The sequence below is a fragment of the Hydra vulgaris genome, chromosome 10, assembly GCF_038396675.1.
Source record: "Hydra vulgaris chromosome 10, alternate assembly HydraT2T_AEP".
NCBI lineage: Eukaryota > Metazoa > Cnidaria > Hydrozoa > Anthoathecata > Hydridae > Hydra > Hydra vulgaris.
In genome coordinates this window covers 41,379,011-41,399,697 of record NC_088929.1, presented here as the reverse complement: position 1 = coordinate 41,399,697, position 20,687 = coordinate 41,379,011, and the positions used below count along the sequence as shown (strand labels likewise).

Below are 20,687 nucleotides of genomic sequence, written 5' to 3'. Positions count from 1 at the left end.
AAGGCTAGGGCTATTGCTCTTGACATATCTAAAACTTTTGACAAAGTTTGGTTCGCTAGTCTTCTCCTTAAACTTGCTTTTTTTAGTGTATATGGGAGAGTTTTTGAGATTATCAAATTATTTATTTTTAACCATTTTTATGCTTTGGCTTTTATAATAATGCTTTGGTTCTTAAAATGATTTGGATCTTATAATGATATATAATGATTCTTATAACGATGCCTTTTCTCTTCTAGACAAGAAATACTACTATCATGGTCGCTGCTCAAAGAAGCTATCATCTCTTGTTCCATCGGATAAAACTCATTCTCCATTGGATCGTCATTCAGCAAAGTTTCATTTGTTTACTGAATCTGTCCTTGCGTGCTCTAAAAACTTTGGTTTGTCTAGTTTTTCTACGCACTTCAACCCTTTAAAACTCCCAGTCATCTTCATGTTTTCCTGACTCATACAACCTACAACTTTTCAAGCCTTCTGTCAACCATTTCCTAGGGTTAGGGTGATAAAGTAATTACTAATATAAATATAAGTTTGAGCTAAATATAAATGTTTTGTTTCTGATATATTTTAGAATCCTCACCAACCCGATATGTCAAAAGCATAAAGATATAAAGATCTGTATGCTTTAAACATCATTATTATCCCTTAGTATTTAGGGGAAAGGGGGTAATTAGTACCACTGTGCAATTCGTACCAGTGTCATTGTTCTTTTTCTGATTCGTTGAAATTAGCGGAAACACGATAAAATCAAGCCAGCAGATGAAATATGTATACTGACCAAAAAACGTCGGAATGGAACGTTAAGGAAAGGAGGTAAGTCTGTTTCCCTTTTTTTGCGCTATTTGATGTAATAATTACACTGTCCTACTAGTCGTACATTGCTGGCGTGGATATACGTAACTTATTTATATTTTTTTATGGTGTTAACCCATCTATTCTTCTTCATTAATAAATACGTTTTTTTCCGATTCGCTTTGCCCATTAAAACACTGAAGTAGAAAACTATGTTTAGTCATAGTCAGGTAAATCGTACCTGTGGTACTAATTACCCCAACCTCTAAAGATAACAAAGGGCAGCGTTGGTACTGCTTCATGTGTGATGAGGACATTGAGGAGGATATGATCCAGTGTTAAATTGGTGGAGCATGGGTACATGTTGCATGCTCATCATCTGAGTCTCAAAATGGGTTACATGATAGTTATATATGTGAATTATGTCAATAAATATATTTTACAAGTGTAGAATGAAACAGTTATTGTTTTATTTATTACTTGTTATTAGTGCTGAGCTTTTTTTTTCTTCATACCCTTTGGTACTTATTAGCCTCACTAGCGGTACTATTTGAACCTTCTTGTGGGTAATTAGTATCACCTTGTTTATTTTTAGTTTTTATTAGTGTGCTCTTTATTTTAATATTTACATCTTGAAATCATGATTGTTTGTTTTAGTTTCATCAATGCTTGTTTCTATCTAAAAATAAACTTTTTCCTACATTTTTTTTTATTAATATTTAAAATCGAGACATTAATATAAAAAATTTTAAAATTTAATTAAAAAAAAAAATTATCTTTCTTAGATGATTACTTAAAAAAGAAAACTTTTTTAAGTTGTGTATTTTATCCTAAATTTGTTTGCAGATAAAACGTATATTACAAAAAAAGTCGACAGAAAGCGCAGATGTCTGTGAAAAAGCCAGTTTATATAACAAAAACCGGAAAATCTAAAAAGTTAAAGACTTTTTAAATTAAAAACTTTTTTGAAAACCAGAAACAATCCACCTTTTTAGCCAAACTAACTTGTTCAGGGAAAGATTTAGCATAATCAATATATTGTGGGAGAATTAAGAAGCGAAAATAAATGTTAACAAGCTTATTAACCAATTTACAATAATAATAAGTTGAGTCACAGACTTTACTAGAATGCTAACTGCTCCAATACTAGTAATAAGTAAATACAAATATACACTTTTATATGGCACTAATGATTAAATGCAAAAAATTTAGTAGATTTCACTAAAAATATTTAATCAATTTTAGTTTAATGCAAATTTTTTATTTAAATTCAAAAATCAGCAATTTTAAAAGCTGTTAATGAATGCAGAGAGGTAGCGAGGAGTTAAAGAGACATAACATATAAAACTTAACATATAAAACTTGTTTAAGAAATATATAAAAAAACAGCATTTTTTTTATGCATTAGTTATCTTATCGGTGAAACACAATGAAATTCAATTTTTGAATTTCAACCCCTTAAATGTTAATTACTCGGAAACAACTTTTTTTTTTTTACTGTTTTGGCACGCGGGAGCTAATGCGTTTTTGTTTTATTTATTTATTTATTTATTTATTTATTTTTTCTATTTATTTCGTCATTTTACACATTTTACAATGTTATCTATAAATTTAAACAAATATATATAATTACAAGCTGACTGGGGCAAGTAGAAGTTAAAATGACTTATCATCAAGCCCCTTTGTGAAATACAAAAAAAATACAATTAAATTTTACATTTTCCAATATTACATAAAAGAGTACATTAATAAGTTAAAAAAAAAAAAATTAGTTAGAAATTTTAGAAGGTTAAAGACGAACTTAAAGTTAAAAAAAGAACTTAAAGTTAAAAAAAGAAGAAATTTAAGATAAAGTTAAAATATAAAATAACAAATAAAAAATTACAAATCTGTACATATTCGTATGCATATTAAAGACAATAAACAAAAAAAAAAAACAAAAAAAAAATTTAATTCGCTTCACATGCATATACATATTCAATACAATATTAAAATTAAATAAAGTACATAAAAAACTAAAAATACAAAACTATTTCGATTTTTTTTTCAAAAAAATGAGAGAATGTACGTAATGTTTAAATTTAGTGTTTTTTTATAGTTCTTTTAAATGTCGCAATAGATTTTATTTTTTTCATATTTTCGTCAAGAACCGAATTCCACAAGCGTGGTCCCCGGCATATAGTCGAGAAGTCAGATTTTTTGAGTGATGTTAGTGGGATGTAGTAATTACTCATTGAATGTCTTGTTTCATATTTATGATTAATTCGAGTGAAACTTTTAAAAAAAAATTTTGGAATCATTTCATTTTAAAGTTTAAACATAAATAACAAGTTATGGTATATATTTAGTTTGTATACATTTAGAGCATTTATTTCCTTGAGTAACGGCTCGGCACTTTCGTATATACATGCGCCCAAAACTAATCTACTTGCTTGCTTTTGTTTTGTATAAATAATTTTTAGGAAAGATATATGATTGTTTGCCCAGGCAATATTACAATAGTTAATATGACTATGTATAAATGAAAAGTATAAATTTTTTAAACATAAATTATTTAAAAGATGTTTTGTCTTGTACATAATCCCCAGGGTCTTTGAAACTTTGTTCTCGACTAGTTTTATTTGGCTTTTCCAATTTAAATTTTCATCGAAAATTATTCCTAGTATTTTCATTGAAAAAACTCTTTTTATTTTAATATTGTTAATTGTTAGTTCAGGTAATTTGAGTGGAAGGTTCTCGGATTTAGATGACTTAGCAAACAAAATATATTTCGTTTTTTCAATATTTAATGAAAGTTTATTTGCTTCAAACCACTCATTAAGATATATTAATTCTGTGTTTACAATATAAAAAATATTTTTTAAATTTGAGTCAGAAAAGAAAACATTTGTGTCATCAGCAAAAATAATATAATTAAGTATTTTTGAAGACAAATAAATATCATTAATATAAATTAAAAACAGCAGGGGTCCAAGTATTGATCCTTGGGGAACTCCACAATTTATTGATTCAAATGGGGAACATGTTAAGTCATATGGTACTCCTTGTTTACGATTTAGTAAATAACATTGCAGCCACTTTAAATTGGAGTGAACTACTCCATAATTGTGTAGTTTATAAATTAGAATCTTGTGGTTGACAGTATCAAATGCTTTTGATAGATCTAGAAAAATTCCGAGTGTGTAACTGTCGTTATCAAAACCATTTAAAATATGGTTGGCAAGATCAATTACTGCATGTTCCATGGAATGGTTGTTGCGAAATCCAAACTGTTTATGATAAAGAATGTTGTTTTTTTCAAGATAATAGTACAGTCTGTTGTGCATAATACGCTCTAGTATTTTGGAAAAACAAGAAAGTATGGAAATTGGTCTGTAGTTAGATTTTATTGAGTCATCACCGCCTTTGTATATCGGAACTATTTTTGCTAATTTTAGTTGGTCAGGAAAAATGCCGTTTTTTAGGGAAAGATTAAAAATTTTAAAAAGAGGTTTCTCTATAATATCTGAGACCGCTTTTACAACATCAGGGTTAACTTCATCCAGACCCGCACTTTTATTTGTTTTCAGCATACTAATTGCTAGTCGAAGTTTATCAATTAAAAGCTCCGACTCCTCCATGAAGGAATCAGATTTTTTCAAAAAAAATTTAAATGATTTTTTTCCCTCAGGAATTGCACCGGCAAGCTTTTTTCCTATATTTATAAAAAAGCTATTAAATGTTTCAGCAATTTCTTTATTAACAAAAGCATCTCCTCTATTATCATCTCTTTGCAATCTTTTTGGAAGATTATCACTTTTCACAATTCCCACTCCTGTTATTTCTTTAATTACATTCCATGTTTTCCTTGCATTTCCAAATGTTTTATTAAGTAACGAAGAGTAGTAATTTTTTTTGGATAGCTTTTTTAACTTTTCAAAAGAATTTTATATTTTTTGTATTTGATTTCATTTTTGTAGTTCTTTTTTTTTTAAATTTTTGGTAAAGTTTTTGTTTTGGCAAAGTTTTTGTTATTGTAGTAATGATAAGCATTGGTAATCATTATTATAAAAGCTTAACAAATAAGCAAGCATTAAATCAAAAAAAGTTGAATTTTTTTTCTTTAAAATCTTTTATTATCACAAGTTGACCTTTCAAAATTGACCGGTGTTTCTCAATCCTCAGTTAAATTTATTTTGCGGCAATATAAACGCACTCAATCTATCGAATAAGAAGCTGGGACTGGAGAAAAAGAAAGGATATAGAGATAAATATGAGGAACATCTATCATTATCTTTATAAAGGCAAATCCATGTCAGTGGTAGAAAGATCTCGCAAGAAAATTTAAATGCAGCCAATGTGTAATGAAAATTGCGTCAAACTTGTTCTTAAGGCAGAAAATTCTTCAAATTGTCCTAAACAGTGAGTTTTCGAGTAATTTTTAAAAACTTATATCTTTGAGTTTTTAAGAAAGGGATTAGACGAAACTAATAACTGTTCATAACAACAACTAGATAATAAACGTCTAAACAGGTCGAACTCTTTATAACTCAACAAAAAATATATATGTAGTTCAAAAATATGCCATGCAGCACAGAAGAGCGTCTAAGCGGGAAAACTCATCCGTGTCAGATTTTACACAATTCTCCCGTTGATTACATCATCGTAGTCAACAAAAGCAACAATAAAATGTTATAAGACAATAATATTTAAGACAATAAAATATGATAAGAATGTCGTTTTAATAAATTAGATAAAAGATCCTTCTTGTTACCTGGCCGACAATTGCTGCTCTTCGCCTGGAACGAGAACTTTAAAATTGTTCAGTATTTTCAAACTTATTTTGTGTTAACACAGTAATACTTTGTGTTTCACCGCTAACTTCTAATGGAATTAATATGACAGTTTTTGTATATCTTTTTAACTAACCGTTAACTCTGCTCCTTGCACTATTCCATCTCGATTAGTAATTAACTTCTTAATTTTCTTTCTCCATAATCCACGTTTTGTTTTAACCAACACAACGTCAACTATGACTAAACGACGGTTGTTTAAGGCAGAGCTTTTTTTCCGGTACAGATTTTGTTATCTTTTCCAAAACTTTTAAATAATTTTTGAATGTATTTTGTTCGATTGGAGCAGTTTTGTATATATAAACAAATTGTTGCATTTTCAGATATTATACTCTCTCTCTACAAGAAATGTCAGCACCAAAAATTAAAAGAAATAAAGTCAAAGACTCGCACAATTCAACATTATTAACGTAAACTAACGGTCGTTGATTTATCGCATACTCTATTTCACATAAAACTGAAGACAACTCATCATATGTAACTATTTCCTTGTGTAAGGTACTGACCGTTCATAAAACCCACACCACGGTGAAGCGGAAAGGATGAGCTGTGGTTGGATGCCTCTATTTAACATAAATTTTCGAACAGGTTTTGTTTTAAAGGTTTTTGCATTATCGCTTATCAAAAGCTCAGGACTTCTTTTTCTCGATTGAAAAAACGAAGTCCTGAGCTTTGTTTTTTTACAAAGCTCCTAGAAATGAATAAGTCTGAAGATCATTTGTTAACTCTAAATGAATAACTCTAGTTGTTGCGCAAGTTAATAATAACACACATACCTTTAATATATTGGCTTTGTCTTTCTTTATAAATAATGGACCATCATAATCAAGTCCCGTATATATTAAGCTCCTAGTTGATTGTATTTGAAATTTGTTTCAACTGTTTTTGTAAGTGTTTGTCCTTGAAAGAATTTACAAATTCTGCATTTTGTAACACCGTTTTAACCGCTTTTCTGCCTTCTGTGATTTAAAATAATTTTCGTAATTCATTAAGAAATGCTTTCAACGCCTTGATGGACTTTTTTGTGAGCATCCTGAATTATAAGATAAAACATAAAAACTGTTTCTCGCAGTGGCGTAACTTCAAATTCTGCCCCCCCCCCCCCGAAAGTCTTTGGAAAGGGGCCCTCCTATCCCCCATTTAATTCATGACAATTTGGTAGACAATAATTTTATGTTTTTAATTATAAACCCACTTTTGAGAAATGCATGTCCGTACGTGTGGGGGTAGTCGTGTGCGATCGACCGCTCTATTTTACCAATTTTTTTTTATTTCACGCAAGTTTTTGCATAAAAATTGAGCATGATACATATTAGATACATTTATATATATTTATACATATACTATTATACAGAGTACAGATGAGTATTCTAAGACAAGTCCTTACGACGACTCTTTATATCTGTAAATCAGTCAATGATCTAATCAACATCCATAACTTTTGCCCGCGAGGCTTCAATGCTCAACAAGTTCTTGACCAATCGAATTACGTTCTTGATTGAATTAAGTTCTTGACCCATCGAATTACGATGATAATTTTTTATGAACTTAAGTTTTGAAAATGACATTTCTGTTGTAGCCACTGTGACTGGCAATGTCAAAAATATAATCAAAGCAGTTACCACGTCAAAATATGAAAATGAAATAGAGGTGTAATGCACAATTAGTAACTTTGCCAGTTGATTAACTGTTGTAATTCTTTTTATTTCACTGTTCATTGACATTCGGAAAGACAGCAACTGAAGCGGAAACTCTGGTAAGAAATCGTCAGGATATTTTTCCTGTAATGACTTTTTGAAACATTCTGAATTTCTTATTTGATTCATTCAAAGTCTTGTGATGTTTCTATTGTTCATATATTATACAAGATGAACTATGACATTTCAAAGTAGCATGTTTATTAATTTTTTTAGAAAACCCCTGCCAGTCCTGTATACCTTTACTCCAATTTTTGCGATAGCTTTTATTATTTCTATCGTTCTGATCACTTTCCAAATTAAGTACATTTGCAACAGATTGTGTTTCTTCCTCTATAGTCTGTGCTGGTAACAAAAATGAGTCAATTTTATATTCAGCTTTTTATATTCTTTTTCTAAATTTTATTTCTTCCGTCGTTTAGCTGCTCCACTTAGAGGCTTGCTAGCCATTATTATCACAACTTTTAATTTTTAAATCTAAATTTTTAATCTAAGTTTAAAAAAATATTAGGCCTAATAATAATTTCATCATTTCTATCATTAGCAATTTTGTTTTTCGTTGTGTTGCAACGAATTTTTTATCACAATTGAAAGTTTAACTAAATGTGAAAATTAAAAGCAATGATTGGCTAAAACTTTTTTTTTAAACTTTGAAATTTAAATAGAATAAAAAAAGATAGGGATCATCCAAAAATTAAACTTTAGAATATATAAAATTAAATTTCAATAATAAACAAACCAAAAAAGATCACAGTTTTTCAGTGCATACCTTTTAATAGAATCAAATAGAAATAGTTTTCAGGCTTGAAAATGGCCCCTTTTTGCTTGCAGTTGCTGGCCCTGTGGGTCCATAGTTTCGCCACTGGTTCCCACACCTACACACTTTTCTCGAGGAAGCTGTAACTTTCTTTCAAACATATTTATAACTGATTAACTAATAATTCTGTCGTCGAGAATAAGTTCATTGTAAATAGATGAATTACTTTTAGCTTGATAATTTCAATCATAAAAATCAACCAATTCAACGAAATCTTCTTGAACCGATCCATCAGGCATCAAATCGCATAATATTTTTGTCATTTGTGACTGATGTGATGCATCAGTTGTTTCGTCAAATATATTAGCATAATAGTTGGATTCTATAACGCCACTCACATTTTGTTCAGATATTTCTTCTCCACAGCATTTAATTAAAGCATTTCGCGTCGTTTTTCTAATACATGTCAGGCGCAGATCTAGGGTATAGCCGCTGTGGCTATTGCTACACCTTAAAATAATCAACGAAATAAAAAATAATAAAGTATTCCAACATATTTTTAAAGTAAAAAAAAATAATAATAATTACAATAGGTTTATTTTTTATTTATCGTGTAAAATCGACTTTAAAAGCGATTTCTTAAAACCAATATTATATAATATTGTCGGTATACAAGAGAAATGCACTAAGTTCATTTTTAGCAGTATGGAGTTATTTATACCGCTATTTAGTATTTTAAATTTTCTATTGTTTGATATACCACACAAAGTGAATAAGTCAATTATTAATGACTTATTAAGATTTTTTATTTCAACTATTACACAAAAAATTATTTGCTCATTATCTCAAAATGATGTCTTTGGACTTATAGCATTTCTCTTGTACATCGACGATATATTAGTTACTAATATATATAAATAGGAGCGGATGCAGACAAATACGACGTTATTAAGTAATGCCGTATTTGTATCCAAGATGGTTAAATGAAGTTTCAAAATATGTCCGAACGAGTCAGAGTTCTAAGGTCACAAGTTAAAATTGAAAATAAAAAGATATACCGATTTTGGTTAAGTTCACAAACAAAGCGTTACATCTTCTTATTAAGCGGCAAAATGTCGAGGAACCTTTCAGTTTGCGGTTGGTTGCGTGTAGCTTCGTCATATTTAAAAAAATAAAAACATGTAAATGACTGTCAAATTGGTGGCAATTTAATCGAAGACACGAATTTATTTGAAGAAAACACACGATGACACAACACATATAAACACGTTGAAATTCATCGCAATAATTAAAGGACTAAATATAGGTCTTATTGAAAAATTGTTGCTTTGCATAACTGCACTGATTTGAAAGTGGCATTTCATTGAGTTATTAACGTGCGTTAGTAACCCAATAAAATCTAAATTTCCCAGCTCACTGAGAAATCTAGAAAAAAAACAAAAGCCTCAAAGGAAATGCTGATAAAAAGACAACCTCAGACTATTATGAATTTTCTTAGCAATTACCAATTCAGAGCGGATGTCAAATTTGCGGTTTCGGACTTTAATTTAGCTGATGCTAACACTCAAGCCTGGAAATTGTTCAAAAATTTTCTGAAATGCTAATAAATCTTCTGAAATGTCAATAAATCTTCTGAAATGATAATAAATGGTATAATTAGCGCTTCGCTATTTTCAAAAGAAATTATTCATGATTATGGATCCACAGGACAAACTGGTGTAAAGAAAACGTTGTATTTCGCTCATAGAATCAACTCATCAGTAAACTGGGAAGAAGTGAAACAAATGTTTGAAAATGTTAAGCCTGCCAGTCACTTGATCTAAGTCTGATAAATGGCCAGTTAGGAAACTAGAAGTAAAAAAAACGCGGTAAAGATTCAGTATGGATAAAACCAAGGAGGTATAATTGAATGGAGGGAGAACGAAGCCGAAAATTGTTTTAAAATGTTGTACAGTCTTTGTTGTATAACTATTCCAGTGGCAAATCAAAATGGCGCTTTTGCTTTGAAAAATAAATTTTTGAAATGTAGTTTGTAACCTTTAAAGCTGTGATCAAAATAGGATACTCTCGTAAAAGTTGCCTGGATATGTTTTTAACAACTGTTCCAACCATCAAGTAGTAATCACAACAAAAATCATGATCTATGTAAAGTAATCGTTTTTTGAATACCTCGATACTAGGTATAAATATCAAAGTTTTAGACAATCTCTACTCACACTTGTCCGAAAATGAGAATAATTACTCCGAAAGACACCGGAAAAACCCTTTGGTGGGAACAATATACACACCTTTCTGATAAGAAAAATCCAAGAATTGAAATCTTTTATGGCCGTCCGAAATATAAATTCAATTTGAAGTTTTCGGCATTGTCCAAAAAGTTTGCAAAATGGTACAGTATGTATCTTTGGAATAAAAATCATAAAAATAAGTCAGAAATTGTATTTAGAAAATTTTGTTATTATTACAAAGCCCTTGTGAGTAATATTTTATTCTAAACAAGTTTTTGTAATTCCAGGAAAAATCAGTTTTTGTCAAGTGTTAAATTCTGCATGACAACTTTTTTTAACTTCAAAGCAAAAATGCTAAATTCTGTTAAAAAACATAATGACTGTAGGAAAACAGTTTGTTTCCTATCTTTGAACAAATGCACTTGAGAACTGACAAGTTTTTTGATTGAACAAAACAAGAAATTAGTTTCATTCACACTTGACTTTTCCGACTCACGAGTTCCAAGTGGAATATGCAATACCTGCAGGGTTCTTTTAGGAAAAAGGTGTAAAGGTAAAAATGTGGTTCTCCCAAAACTTTATGATTTCACAGAAGTCCTGGTTAGACCAGAGACACATGGTCAGCCTTGTGATTGCATTATTTGTTGAATTGGTTATTTGAAAGCACTTCAAAAGCACCTTTTGGTCAAATCAGAATCTTCAGGAGCTTCACAAAATCAAAGAAGATGTTCAGACTGTCTCACACTTGTTGCAAGAAGGTGTATTGATTGTCACATCAGTGCAATCAATACACCTTCAGAGAAAATCATAAAGAACTTGCATCAAACAACAACATCAAAAACTTTCATCTGCATTAAACCAAGTAACAAATACAAAAGTTGTTGAGGCAAGATTTAAAGAAAAGTTTCTTGACATTGGAAAGCAATAGGCAGACCACTTCTCACACACATACATATCCATTTCAAATGACAAGCAGCAGTCCAGAAAACAACTTGAGGTTCACTGCAAAAATCTGTCTGAGCTACTGAATGATGTCTTGTTGCAACGTCATGTTTAAGGTGACTACTTGGTGAAGTTGAGCATCGATGGTGGTTTCCTTAAAGTCAGTCTTGGCATTCAAGAAGAAGAAATAAGACTTCCATTCATTTTACCACCAGGCAAAAAGGCTGTGTTATTTCAAACACCCAGAGACAGTGGAGTTAAGCGCCAACTTCTCGTTGCAATTGCTGAGGATGTTCTTGAAAATTATGATAACATCAAAAGCATCTTGTCTTTAATTTGCCCTAGTGGAGATTTTTCTTTGTCCTGTGACATGAAGTTAGCAAATTTTGTTTGCGGGCTTCAATCCCATGCCAGCTCTCATCCATGTACTTGGTGTGATGCGGATCACCGTAACTTGTCACAATGTGGAAAACTCCGCACTTTTGGCTCAATAAGAAAGTGCTTTGCTTCATTTCAAGATTCAGGTCTAGGCCACAAGAAGACCAAGCAGTTTCAAAATGTTGTTCATGATCCACTCTTAGATGTGCATGACTCTACTTTTGTTCTTGAAAAGATCCCACCCATGGAACTTCATCTTTTACTTGGTGTGGTGAACCATTTGTTTAAAACACTGAAAGAAACCTGGGGTAAAGCTGATGAATGGCCATAAGCACTTCACATAAAGCTTCAGCCATTTCATGGAGGCCAGTTTGCTGGCAATGAGCGCCAAAAACTTTTGAAACATGTTGATTTTCTTCAAAGACTTTCTGAAGAAGACTCAGCATTCCAAGTTTTTCCATGGATTGATACACTCAGAAAGTTTGATGCAGTTGTATTGGAAATCAGTTGCAGAGTAACTATGCTGAAAAAACCACACAGTTCAAAAATTCCTTACTTTATTTGCCAAAGGCAAGTGTGACCCCTAAAGTCCACGCCGTTTTCTTTCATGTCAAGGAATTCATTGATGAAAGAAAGGAATTTCTTGGCAAGAACAGTAAGCAGGCCACAGAGGCATTGCATTACAACTTCAGGACACATTGGGAAAGATACAAAAGGCTAATAGACCATCCAGAATATTTGCGAAACCTACAAAATTGTCTTGTTGATTTCAACAGAAAGAATTTGTGAAAGCATTGGCTCCTCTTGAAAAGCTGTTAAAATTTAAAAAAAAAACCATCATTTTGAATTTAAAATTCTGATTAAAATAAAAGGAATGCACTGAATGAATTTAATATGTGGAAAGTAATGTGAAGAAATTTTTTGATTACATAAGAAAAAATAACCTTGTATTTATTGAGAATAAAATGTTCAGAAAAGCAAAAATTGTTTTATTATGATTCTCAAAGCAGTCAACAAATTCTGACTTATTTTTATGTTTTTTATTACAAAGATAAAAAATGTTACATTTTCAGCAATTTTCAACTTTTTTGACTATGCCGAAAACTTCAAAGTGAATTTTTTTTCTCGGACGGTCATAAAAGATTTCAATTTTTGGATTTTTCATATCCTTATTAGAAAATAACTAACAAGTTTAAAATTAGCTCGAGTGTGTGGTTATCACCCACGGATTGCCAATGCCACTCTCAGTACAAGGTTGGAAGAAATACCGGGATTATCTCGGAGCAAGCAGTATATATGACAAAATGTGATTTATATTTTTAGTTAAATAACGAGAAACATTATTTAATTAAAAGATATTTATAGCCTTTAATTTACGTTCAAACTGACAATAAAAATATTTTATTTTAAACGCATTTAATATTTTTAAGGTTAAAAACGGAATAAAACAATATAATATGGGTTGTTTTATATAAACATAACAACTTCGCAACGTTGCTTTAGGGCAGGATCGAAAGGACTTGTTTTTCAAAAGGAATGACCTTCGTAAACTAAATTAGGAATTCAAAAAAAACTAAAAACAATTAGAAGGGGGAAATAACACCTTACATACTACTATAATTTTTAGTTAAAGGCATTCAAAACTTGAGTCACGGAAGGAACGATTAACTCCTTTCGTGACACAGGTCTTAATGGTTGTAAAAAAAAAAACAGTATTCCACATACATTATCTTGAAACTGAAACTAAACAGGTATTATATTTGTAATAAAGCTATTCTGTTATTGTAACTATTTTATTGAAGGAAAATTAATATTATAAAAAAAAATAATAATATTAAAAAAATTTATAGGTAGCATATAAGATATCATGGGCTCCTCTTAACGATTTTAGTTTTTTTTTATTTCAAATTTTGTTTACAAAGGTCATATCTTTTGAAAAAAAAGACTTTTTAATCCTGCTCTTTAATAAACTTCTTCTGTCTGGAATTCTGAAGATAAACTTTCTTCGAATTTTATGCGTACTCTTGCTTGATGAAAAATGTAATACCTATTAGTTTTCAATTAGTTCGACAAAAGTCAAACAAATTTAATTAATTTTAATTAGTTTTCTTTTATATGGGAAGAAAAATAACAATTTATGTATGCAATTTGCATACTTAGATGGTTATTTTTTGTTGATTTGTGATTTTACTTTTACCAACTTTTTACAATGTTTTGCATTCAAAATTTAATGTCTTATTTGAATCGATTTATACAAAAACGTTCTTAGTCATAAAAACTATTTTTAAGTCAGACGACTCTAACTATGTATAACACATATATATTAGGGTGTTTCATATTTTATCAATTTTCGAAATCGAACTCGCGAATCGATTTATAAATTGACTATTTGTATAAAAATAAGTTTGAGCAAAAAAAAAAAAAAAAATTTAATTTTTAGGGCCCCCGCCAGTTCAATTTTGGGCCAAAAATGATGGGTGTTTTAAAGGCCTGGCGGGGACCTTAAAATTTATCGAAATTTTTTTTTTATTCTTCTAAATGTTATATGTTGGATTGAATATTAATCACATAAATGGAGCATGTTGAAAAAATTAAGAAATTAGTCTACAGAATCTTTTAAAATTGGTGAAAAATCCAAATTTTCCATCTTAAAAAATCTATTTTATCACTCAATCGCGTATAAAAAACATTTTTGATTTTCCAATAAATTGTTTCCAGACGCGGAAAAATCAATAACCTAGATTTTTTTAATAATAGTGTCAAATGAGGTATACACAGGTCTAAAAAAAAATTTCTTTTATCCTTCGAGGTAACCTAACCCTTACGCTAACCTTAATAGCCTAATAACAATTGTTTATTTTAGTTATTTTTATAATAAAAAAGACTTAATGAACTTACTGCAACATTGTTAAAAGTGGTATTGTTGTTATTAGTTTTATTGCCTCAAGATTAGAAAGTATATGGTAGCTTTTCAACTTTAAATGATTTTCTTGGTATTGTTGCAAAGTTTTTTTTGGTTTTGTAAAAAATAAAAAATAAAAAAGAATGATATGTTGAAGTATAATTAAATAAAAAATACATATTTACAAATCAATATTACATCATTAAATAAAAGTCATCATTTAAAAACTATATTATCTATTTTGCAATTGCTTGATATGTTAATTGCAAATCTTCTTTAGTCTTTGCCTTGTTAAGGTTTTCTCTCCTTTGGTGAATAGCTAGCAGTAAGTCCTGACGATCGTCTTCATTGTGAACGTTATTTACAAAGTCTGATACAACTTTAATAGATCTTTCAGAAACGTCGTTAACCACTGCAAGGTTGGAAACAAACTGGGAAAAAATCTTAAACTGTTCAATATACTCCCATAGTGGTGCCGGGCTGTTTAACCAAAGTTTATCATTTAGCTTAGTAAGGTTTAACAAACTAAATATGAACCAAGAGTTTTCTCCCACTAGTTGGGCAATACTTGGTGGTTTTTCTAGGTTAAAGTTAAGAGTTTTTAACAAATTTAATTTTTCGGAATGCCGAAAAAATTCAGGAACTGGTTTCGAAAAGACCATTTTTGCAACTTCTTCTCTCTCTGCAACAGAAATACCTTGGTCTAGAAGAGCCAGCGGAATTAAAGTTTCATCAAGGTACCATAAATGTGATTCCATTGAAACCATTGTGGCATCAATTCCATTTAAAATTGTTTCAGAATTCTGAACATATTGTTCTACGTAACCTCTATATTTTGTCATTTGCCAATAGGCTTTTATATCTTGGTAAGGCGCAGCGTAAGGTAAAGAGGTTTTTAAAAACCAGACGGTATAAAAGATTGAGATAAACTCAGCAGTAGACTGCACTTCGTTCTTTTGATCGTCTGTCAATTCATAAGACAGTTGCAAACTCAATATCCGAATCTTGAGATAATAAATAACTTTGGACATAAAACGTGCATGAGACACGCACCCTGGAGCTTGAATTTTAAAATCTCTTTCAGGGCATAAGTACATTAGGGTTAGTTTCAATAACTTCTTGTAGTCTCCTCTGGGAAAAGTGTTTTTTTTTAGAGCAATCTCGCAATATTTTACAGCATCGAGTTTATGGATTTCTAAGAAAGTGGTAGCAATAGATTGAGTGTCATATTTTACAAACTTTGAAGAGTCAATGCTACTTTTAATGTCATTCCAGTTTAATTGGAACCGTTTAAACATTAGGTTTTCTGGAGATTTAGTTTTTCCACTGCACTGTCTTTCACAGAAGTGTTTTAGATGTAACTCATAAACATGCCTCCTGCAAGCCAGCTCTAGTAGAATTGAGTTTTGTTTATGACTAAACCTGACATTTGTATCAGAAAGTCTTCCTGTATTTGTAGCTGTTGTATCAAAACATAAACCTTTCACGTCATCACATATTCCATACTCATCCAGTATTTTAACTAAAGCATCGTATTGAGCTTGTCCAGTACTACGATCAATTGCTGGAATGCCAAGGAGCTTCATTTTACCATCAATATTTACCGAGACCGCAAATCGATCTCTTTTTGATTTTATACCTTCTGTGATGTCTTCGATAATTTTTCCATCAAAATGTGCTATTATGGGAAAAGTAGCTTTAGCGGTAGCAATTTTTACATTTTTCTTATATTGTTCAGCATTTTCCCGAATAGATTTTTTTTGAGCTCGCCAAATAGTTGAATGAGACATTGAAAAATCAGCCACATTTCCGCCTGAACTTACGATTAAATCCGTACATACATGCACTAGATCTCTTGATGAAATATTTTTTGAGACTGATGTCATGGCAATATCTTTAACAAAACCTTTTCTTAACTCTTGTTTTGCGTTACTTGGGCCGGGTTGCGATAAATCAAAAGAAATATCTGATTCTGTACTCACGTCACTGATATCTGAGAGAAGCTCTAGATCTGTAGTTGATTCGTCTATTTGGGGTAACTGTTTAATATTACAACTTTTTAAAAGCTTCTTATCTTTATTTACCGTTTTATATCTCATGTCTTTGCTCCCCAAAGTCATTAGACGACTGGACTTTTGGTCTTTTAAAAATTGGATATCAACATAGTATGAAAGTTTATCAAGGCTCGTTTTTTTTAAGATTTCCTTAATATTATCTTTACCAATCCAAAATGCCTGCTCCCCCTTCTTTTTGAATTCTTCCCTAGATTTCTCTGCTGCTTTAGAGTCTTTATTCTTACTTTTCTTTAATGTCTCCCAACTATCGATTAAACGAGTAATATTATTCCTGAAAAAATTAAGATAATACATTAAATAAAATAGAAATATTAACTTTAAGATGCACCTTATATTTTGCATTATTAAGCTATAATCCACACGTAATAACAACTAAAAAAATTAGTTGCAGTGGTACTACAAAAAAACCTTAATCATCTACTAGCTTATTAAGTTCGAATGATTATACAAATTTATAATAACTATTTTATTATAAATTGAAATTATAAAACTTACCTTATAGATTTATCCGTTAATAATCCATCTTTATAACCTCCGTCTAACCATGGTTTTTTTACTGCAAAAAGAATACAGTTGTCAGGGCAATTGACAAGTCCGGAGCACTTTGCGAATTTATCGGGCCCATCAGTACAACCAATAAACCTTTTGGATGGAGTTAACTTGTTATTAGATCTTTTAAACTGAAAGTTAAGAATTAATTCTTTATTTGATGCAAAAGTTATCTGAGTTAAGTTTTCTATCAGGCTTTCTTCTTCAAATAAATAAGCTCTAGCTTTTAGTCTCGTAATTTTAGCCATTTTGAATATTATTTAAAAAAATATTAAAGCATTTATTATTAGTAACGCAAATTTAGTTTAAATACTTTGTCTTCGCATTGGAAAGTAGTTGTTAAATTTTAAATTATTATTTAAGTACCTTGGTATATACATTTTCTAAAAATATTTTCCGATCAAATTTCCGGATTTTCAATTTATTGCTCTCTAATGTTCATTAAGTAGGGGCCATTAAGGTTAGTGTCCGGGGCATGTAACTCCATGGATCCAATTATTATTTTTTTTAGACTTCATTTAACACTAATAAAAAAAACTATTCAAATTATAGTTTTTTCCGGGTTTGGAAACAGTTTATTAGGGTATAAAAAAAGTTTTTTATACGCCACCGAGTAATAAAATAGGTTTTTGTGAAAGAAAATTTGGATTTTTCACCAATTTCAAAATATTATGTAGACTAATTTCTTTATTTTTTCGACATGCTTCTTTTATGTGATAAACATTCAATCGAACATATAACATTTAAAAAAAAAGAAGATAAATTTAGATAAATTTTAAGGCGTTTAAAGAAGATAAATTTAGATAAATTTTAAGGCGCCAGGCGTTTAAAACACCCGACAATTTTGGCCCAAAATCGAACTGGCGGGGACCCTAAAAATTAAATTTTTTTAATTTTTTTTTGCTCAAACTAGTTTTTATACAAAAAGTCAATTTATAAATCGATTCGCAAGTTCGATTTCAAAAATTGATAAAATATGAAACACCCTAATATATATATCACAAATTTTGATATATTTTTTAACAAATCTAATATTTAAAGATGTCAAATAGCACTTAGATTTTTTTTTTGAATCTATTAAAGTAATAACTTTGGATTTCATAAGTTTTTTCTCGTTCCCCAAAAAAATGGTTTTTATGACTTGGAACGTTTTTGTATACGTCGATTCATTTGCAGTATTTACGGCTTTCTTGTTTATTTTTCTGCAATTGTTTTTTTTTTTTCTAAAATTTTATTTTACTTTTGACATTTATTAATACTATTAATAATACAGGTAGCATTTAATTTGGTCACTATTTACGGGTAAATCACCGCTGGTAAACAATAAGTCGTTAGAAAGAATTATGAGTGTTTTTAAGAAATATTTTACATTTTTAAATGTAGATTTTTTAAGGTTAAATTTCGGGTACATGTTTTAAAAATGTCGCACAGTTTATAACACTTTCTTACCCACCACCCAAAGAGTCAGTGTGGGGTTCAGGTGAAACCTTAATGTGACATTTTACAAATATTTCAATCTCCTCTTTCAATATTTAAATTTAAAAAACGAAAACTTGAACGAAAGAGCTTTAAAAAACAAAGCACTTGGCTATAAGTTAAGTTTATGTATATACCCATAAAATAAAAACTAATTTGGTATTTTTCATCCAGATAATTTTAAATTTAAAAAATTTTATTATTTCAATTTCGTCTCCAAAATTGTGGTAAGACTTTACACACACACACACACACACACACACACACACACACACACACAAAAAAACACAAACACACACACACACACACACACACACACACACACACTCAGACACACACACACACACACACACACACACACACACACAGATATATATATATATATATATATATATATATATATATATATATATATATATATATATATATATATATATATATATATATATATATACATATATCAAAGTAAAAATGTACAATTTAATTTTTCAGAAATTTTTATAAAGCATTTAAAACATTTGTTAATTGTTATATTGCTTTATAAGTTTATAAAGCAAGATAACAATTAACAAATTACTTAAAAGATTGCAAGTTATATGAATCAGGAAAACAAGATGAAAGGAGCAAATTCCAAAAAACTGACGTTTTAATAAAAAAACTAGACAAATAAAATTTTTTGGAGCACTTTGGAACAGTCATAGTAAAAAGATGAAACTTAATTGAATGATGAGTAACACAAGAAAGAATTTTAGTAGATTGCACCAGAGGCGCTAGCTCTTTAGAGCAGCACCCATTATAGTATTTATAGAAAAGAGTAAGAGAAGCAACATTACGTTGATGTGATAATGGTTGGAGGTTGGCTGCAAAATCAGGTCTAAATATGTTTACAATGTATTTTTGCACTTTGTCTAGAAGAGAAAGGGCGTGGTTGGATGATCCAGCCCAGATTTTGGCAGCAGTATTCCATACAAGGAAGGACTTAAGATATACATGGATAAAGAATAGAATCCTGAGTAAGGAAGTTGCAAGCATGATAAAGAGATGCAATACTAATTTTCCACCAATTTGATATATGATTTCCTAGAAAGATCTTACAAGAACCAAGAGTTAATTTTAAAAGACGAAGGTTAGTTGACTTATTGAGTACATTGGTGTTCATAAGCATAGGAAGATAGTTGGCAAAGCATAGAAGGTTGTTGCGATAAGGATTAGCTGAAAAAAATTAAGTAGTCTTATCTTATTTCTGTTGAGTTTTTATTGATGAAACACAGTGTTAAATAAAAAAAATTTGTTAAGTTATTTTCTAGTTATTTATAATTGCTCTGTTCTTTTAAGAAAATTGACCACTCTATTTTGTTGAATACATTTTAAAGTTGTTTAAATATATATATATATGTATATATATATATATATATATATATATATATATATATATATATATATATATATATATATATATCCATGAAGAAGAGTGATGCTTTACTTGGAATCGCTGAGAGGGAATAAAAGATTTCATGCCAGCCTTAATCCATGAAGTTACATAAAAAGCGCATTTGTCAGCTGGAAGACCAAAGATTTCTTCCTGGGTTAAGCATGTGATTTGGGGAACCTGACTACCAGCCGACCTCAGAACTGTAAAACTAAGTTTTAGACATAATAGAATGATTTGCCAAGACGTAAAGACAGAGACACAAGCAAAACCCTGCATAGAGTCAAGAAGATCCAGCATTCAACATCCTAAACTGAAAACAATTTATTATAAATACATCTACGCCAGCCTAATAGATGAAGAAGGGATGCAGGGCTGGTTAACAGATAGAATCTGTTTACCCTTGAAGTCTTTGCCTAGGAGGCCTTCTACAAAACAGTAGCCAGATGCACGCCTGCCCAAGATGAGTATTATAATCAAGATACCATCTCTAGCCATCTCTAGACTCAACCAACAGTCCCAAGGCAGGGGTTATTTTAAGTCAGAGTTGCAGTCTTCTTTGTTTGAAATTTACACGCCAGACAAATAATTACTGTTCGTCCAAAAAAAAGCGCTGGGCAGGCAGTAATT

At 30.2% G+C, this 20,687-nt stretch overlaps 2 protein-coding genes across 3 annotated transcripts in view; one reads left to right on the top strand and one right to left on the bottom strand.

Moving 5' to 3' along the window:
- Positions 1 to 412: 412 nt before the first annotated feature.
- Positions 413 to 10,190, bottom strand: LOC136086353 (uncharacterized). Its single transcript, XM_065808646.1, has 4 exons — positions 10,159 to 10,190; positions 8,339 to 8,588; positions 3,754 to 4,703; positions 413 to 488 (listed from the first exon to the last, which is right to left on the bottom strand). Exons 1-4 carry the CDS (start codon positions 10,188 to 10,190, stop codon positions 413 to 415), a joined length of 1,308 nt encoding a protein of 435 aa, XP_065664718.1.
- A 2,916-nt stretch (positions 10,191 to 13,106) lies between these two features.
- LOC100200451 (transient receptor potential cation channel subfamily A member 1) overlaps positions 13,107 to 20,687 on the top strand; it is a 30,915-nt gene continuing 23,334 nt past the window's right edge. Inside the window, exon 1 of one of the 2 annotated variants that reach the window (XM_065808039.1) lies at positions 13,107 to 13,666. The gene's annotated coding sequence lies outside the window, so the exon portion shown is untranslated. The remainder of the gene's footprint in view (positions 13,667 to 20,687) is intronic. The other variant, XM_065808038.1, reaches the window with a different exon arrangement.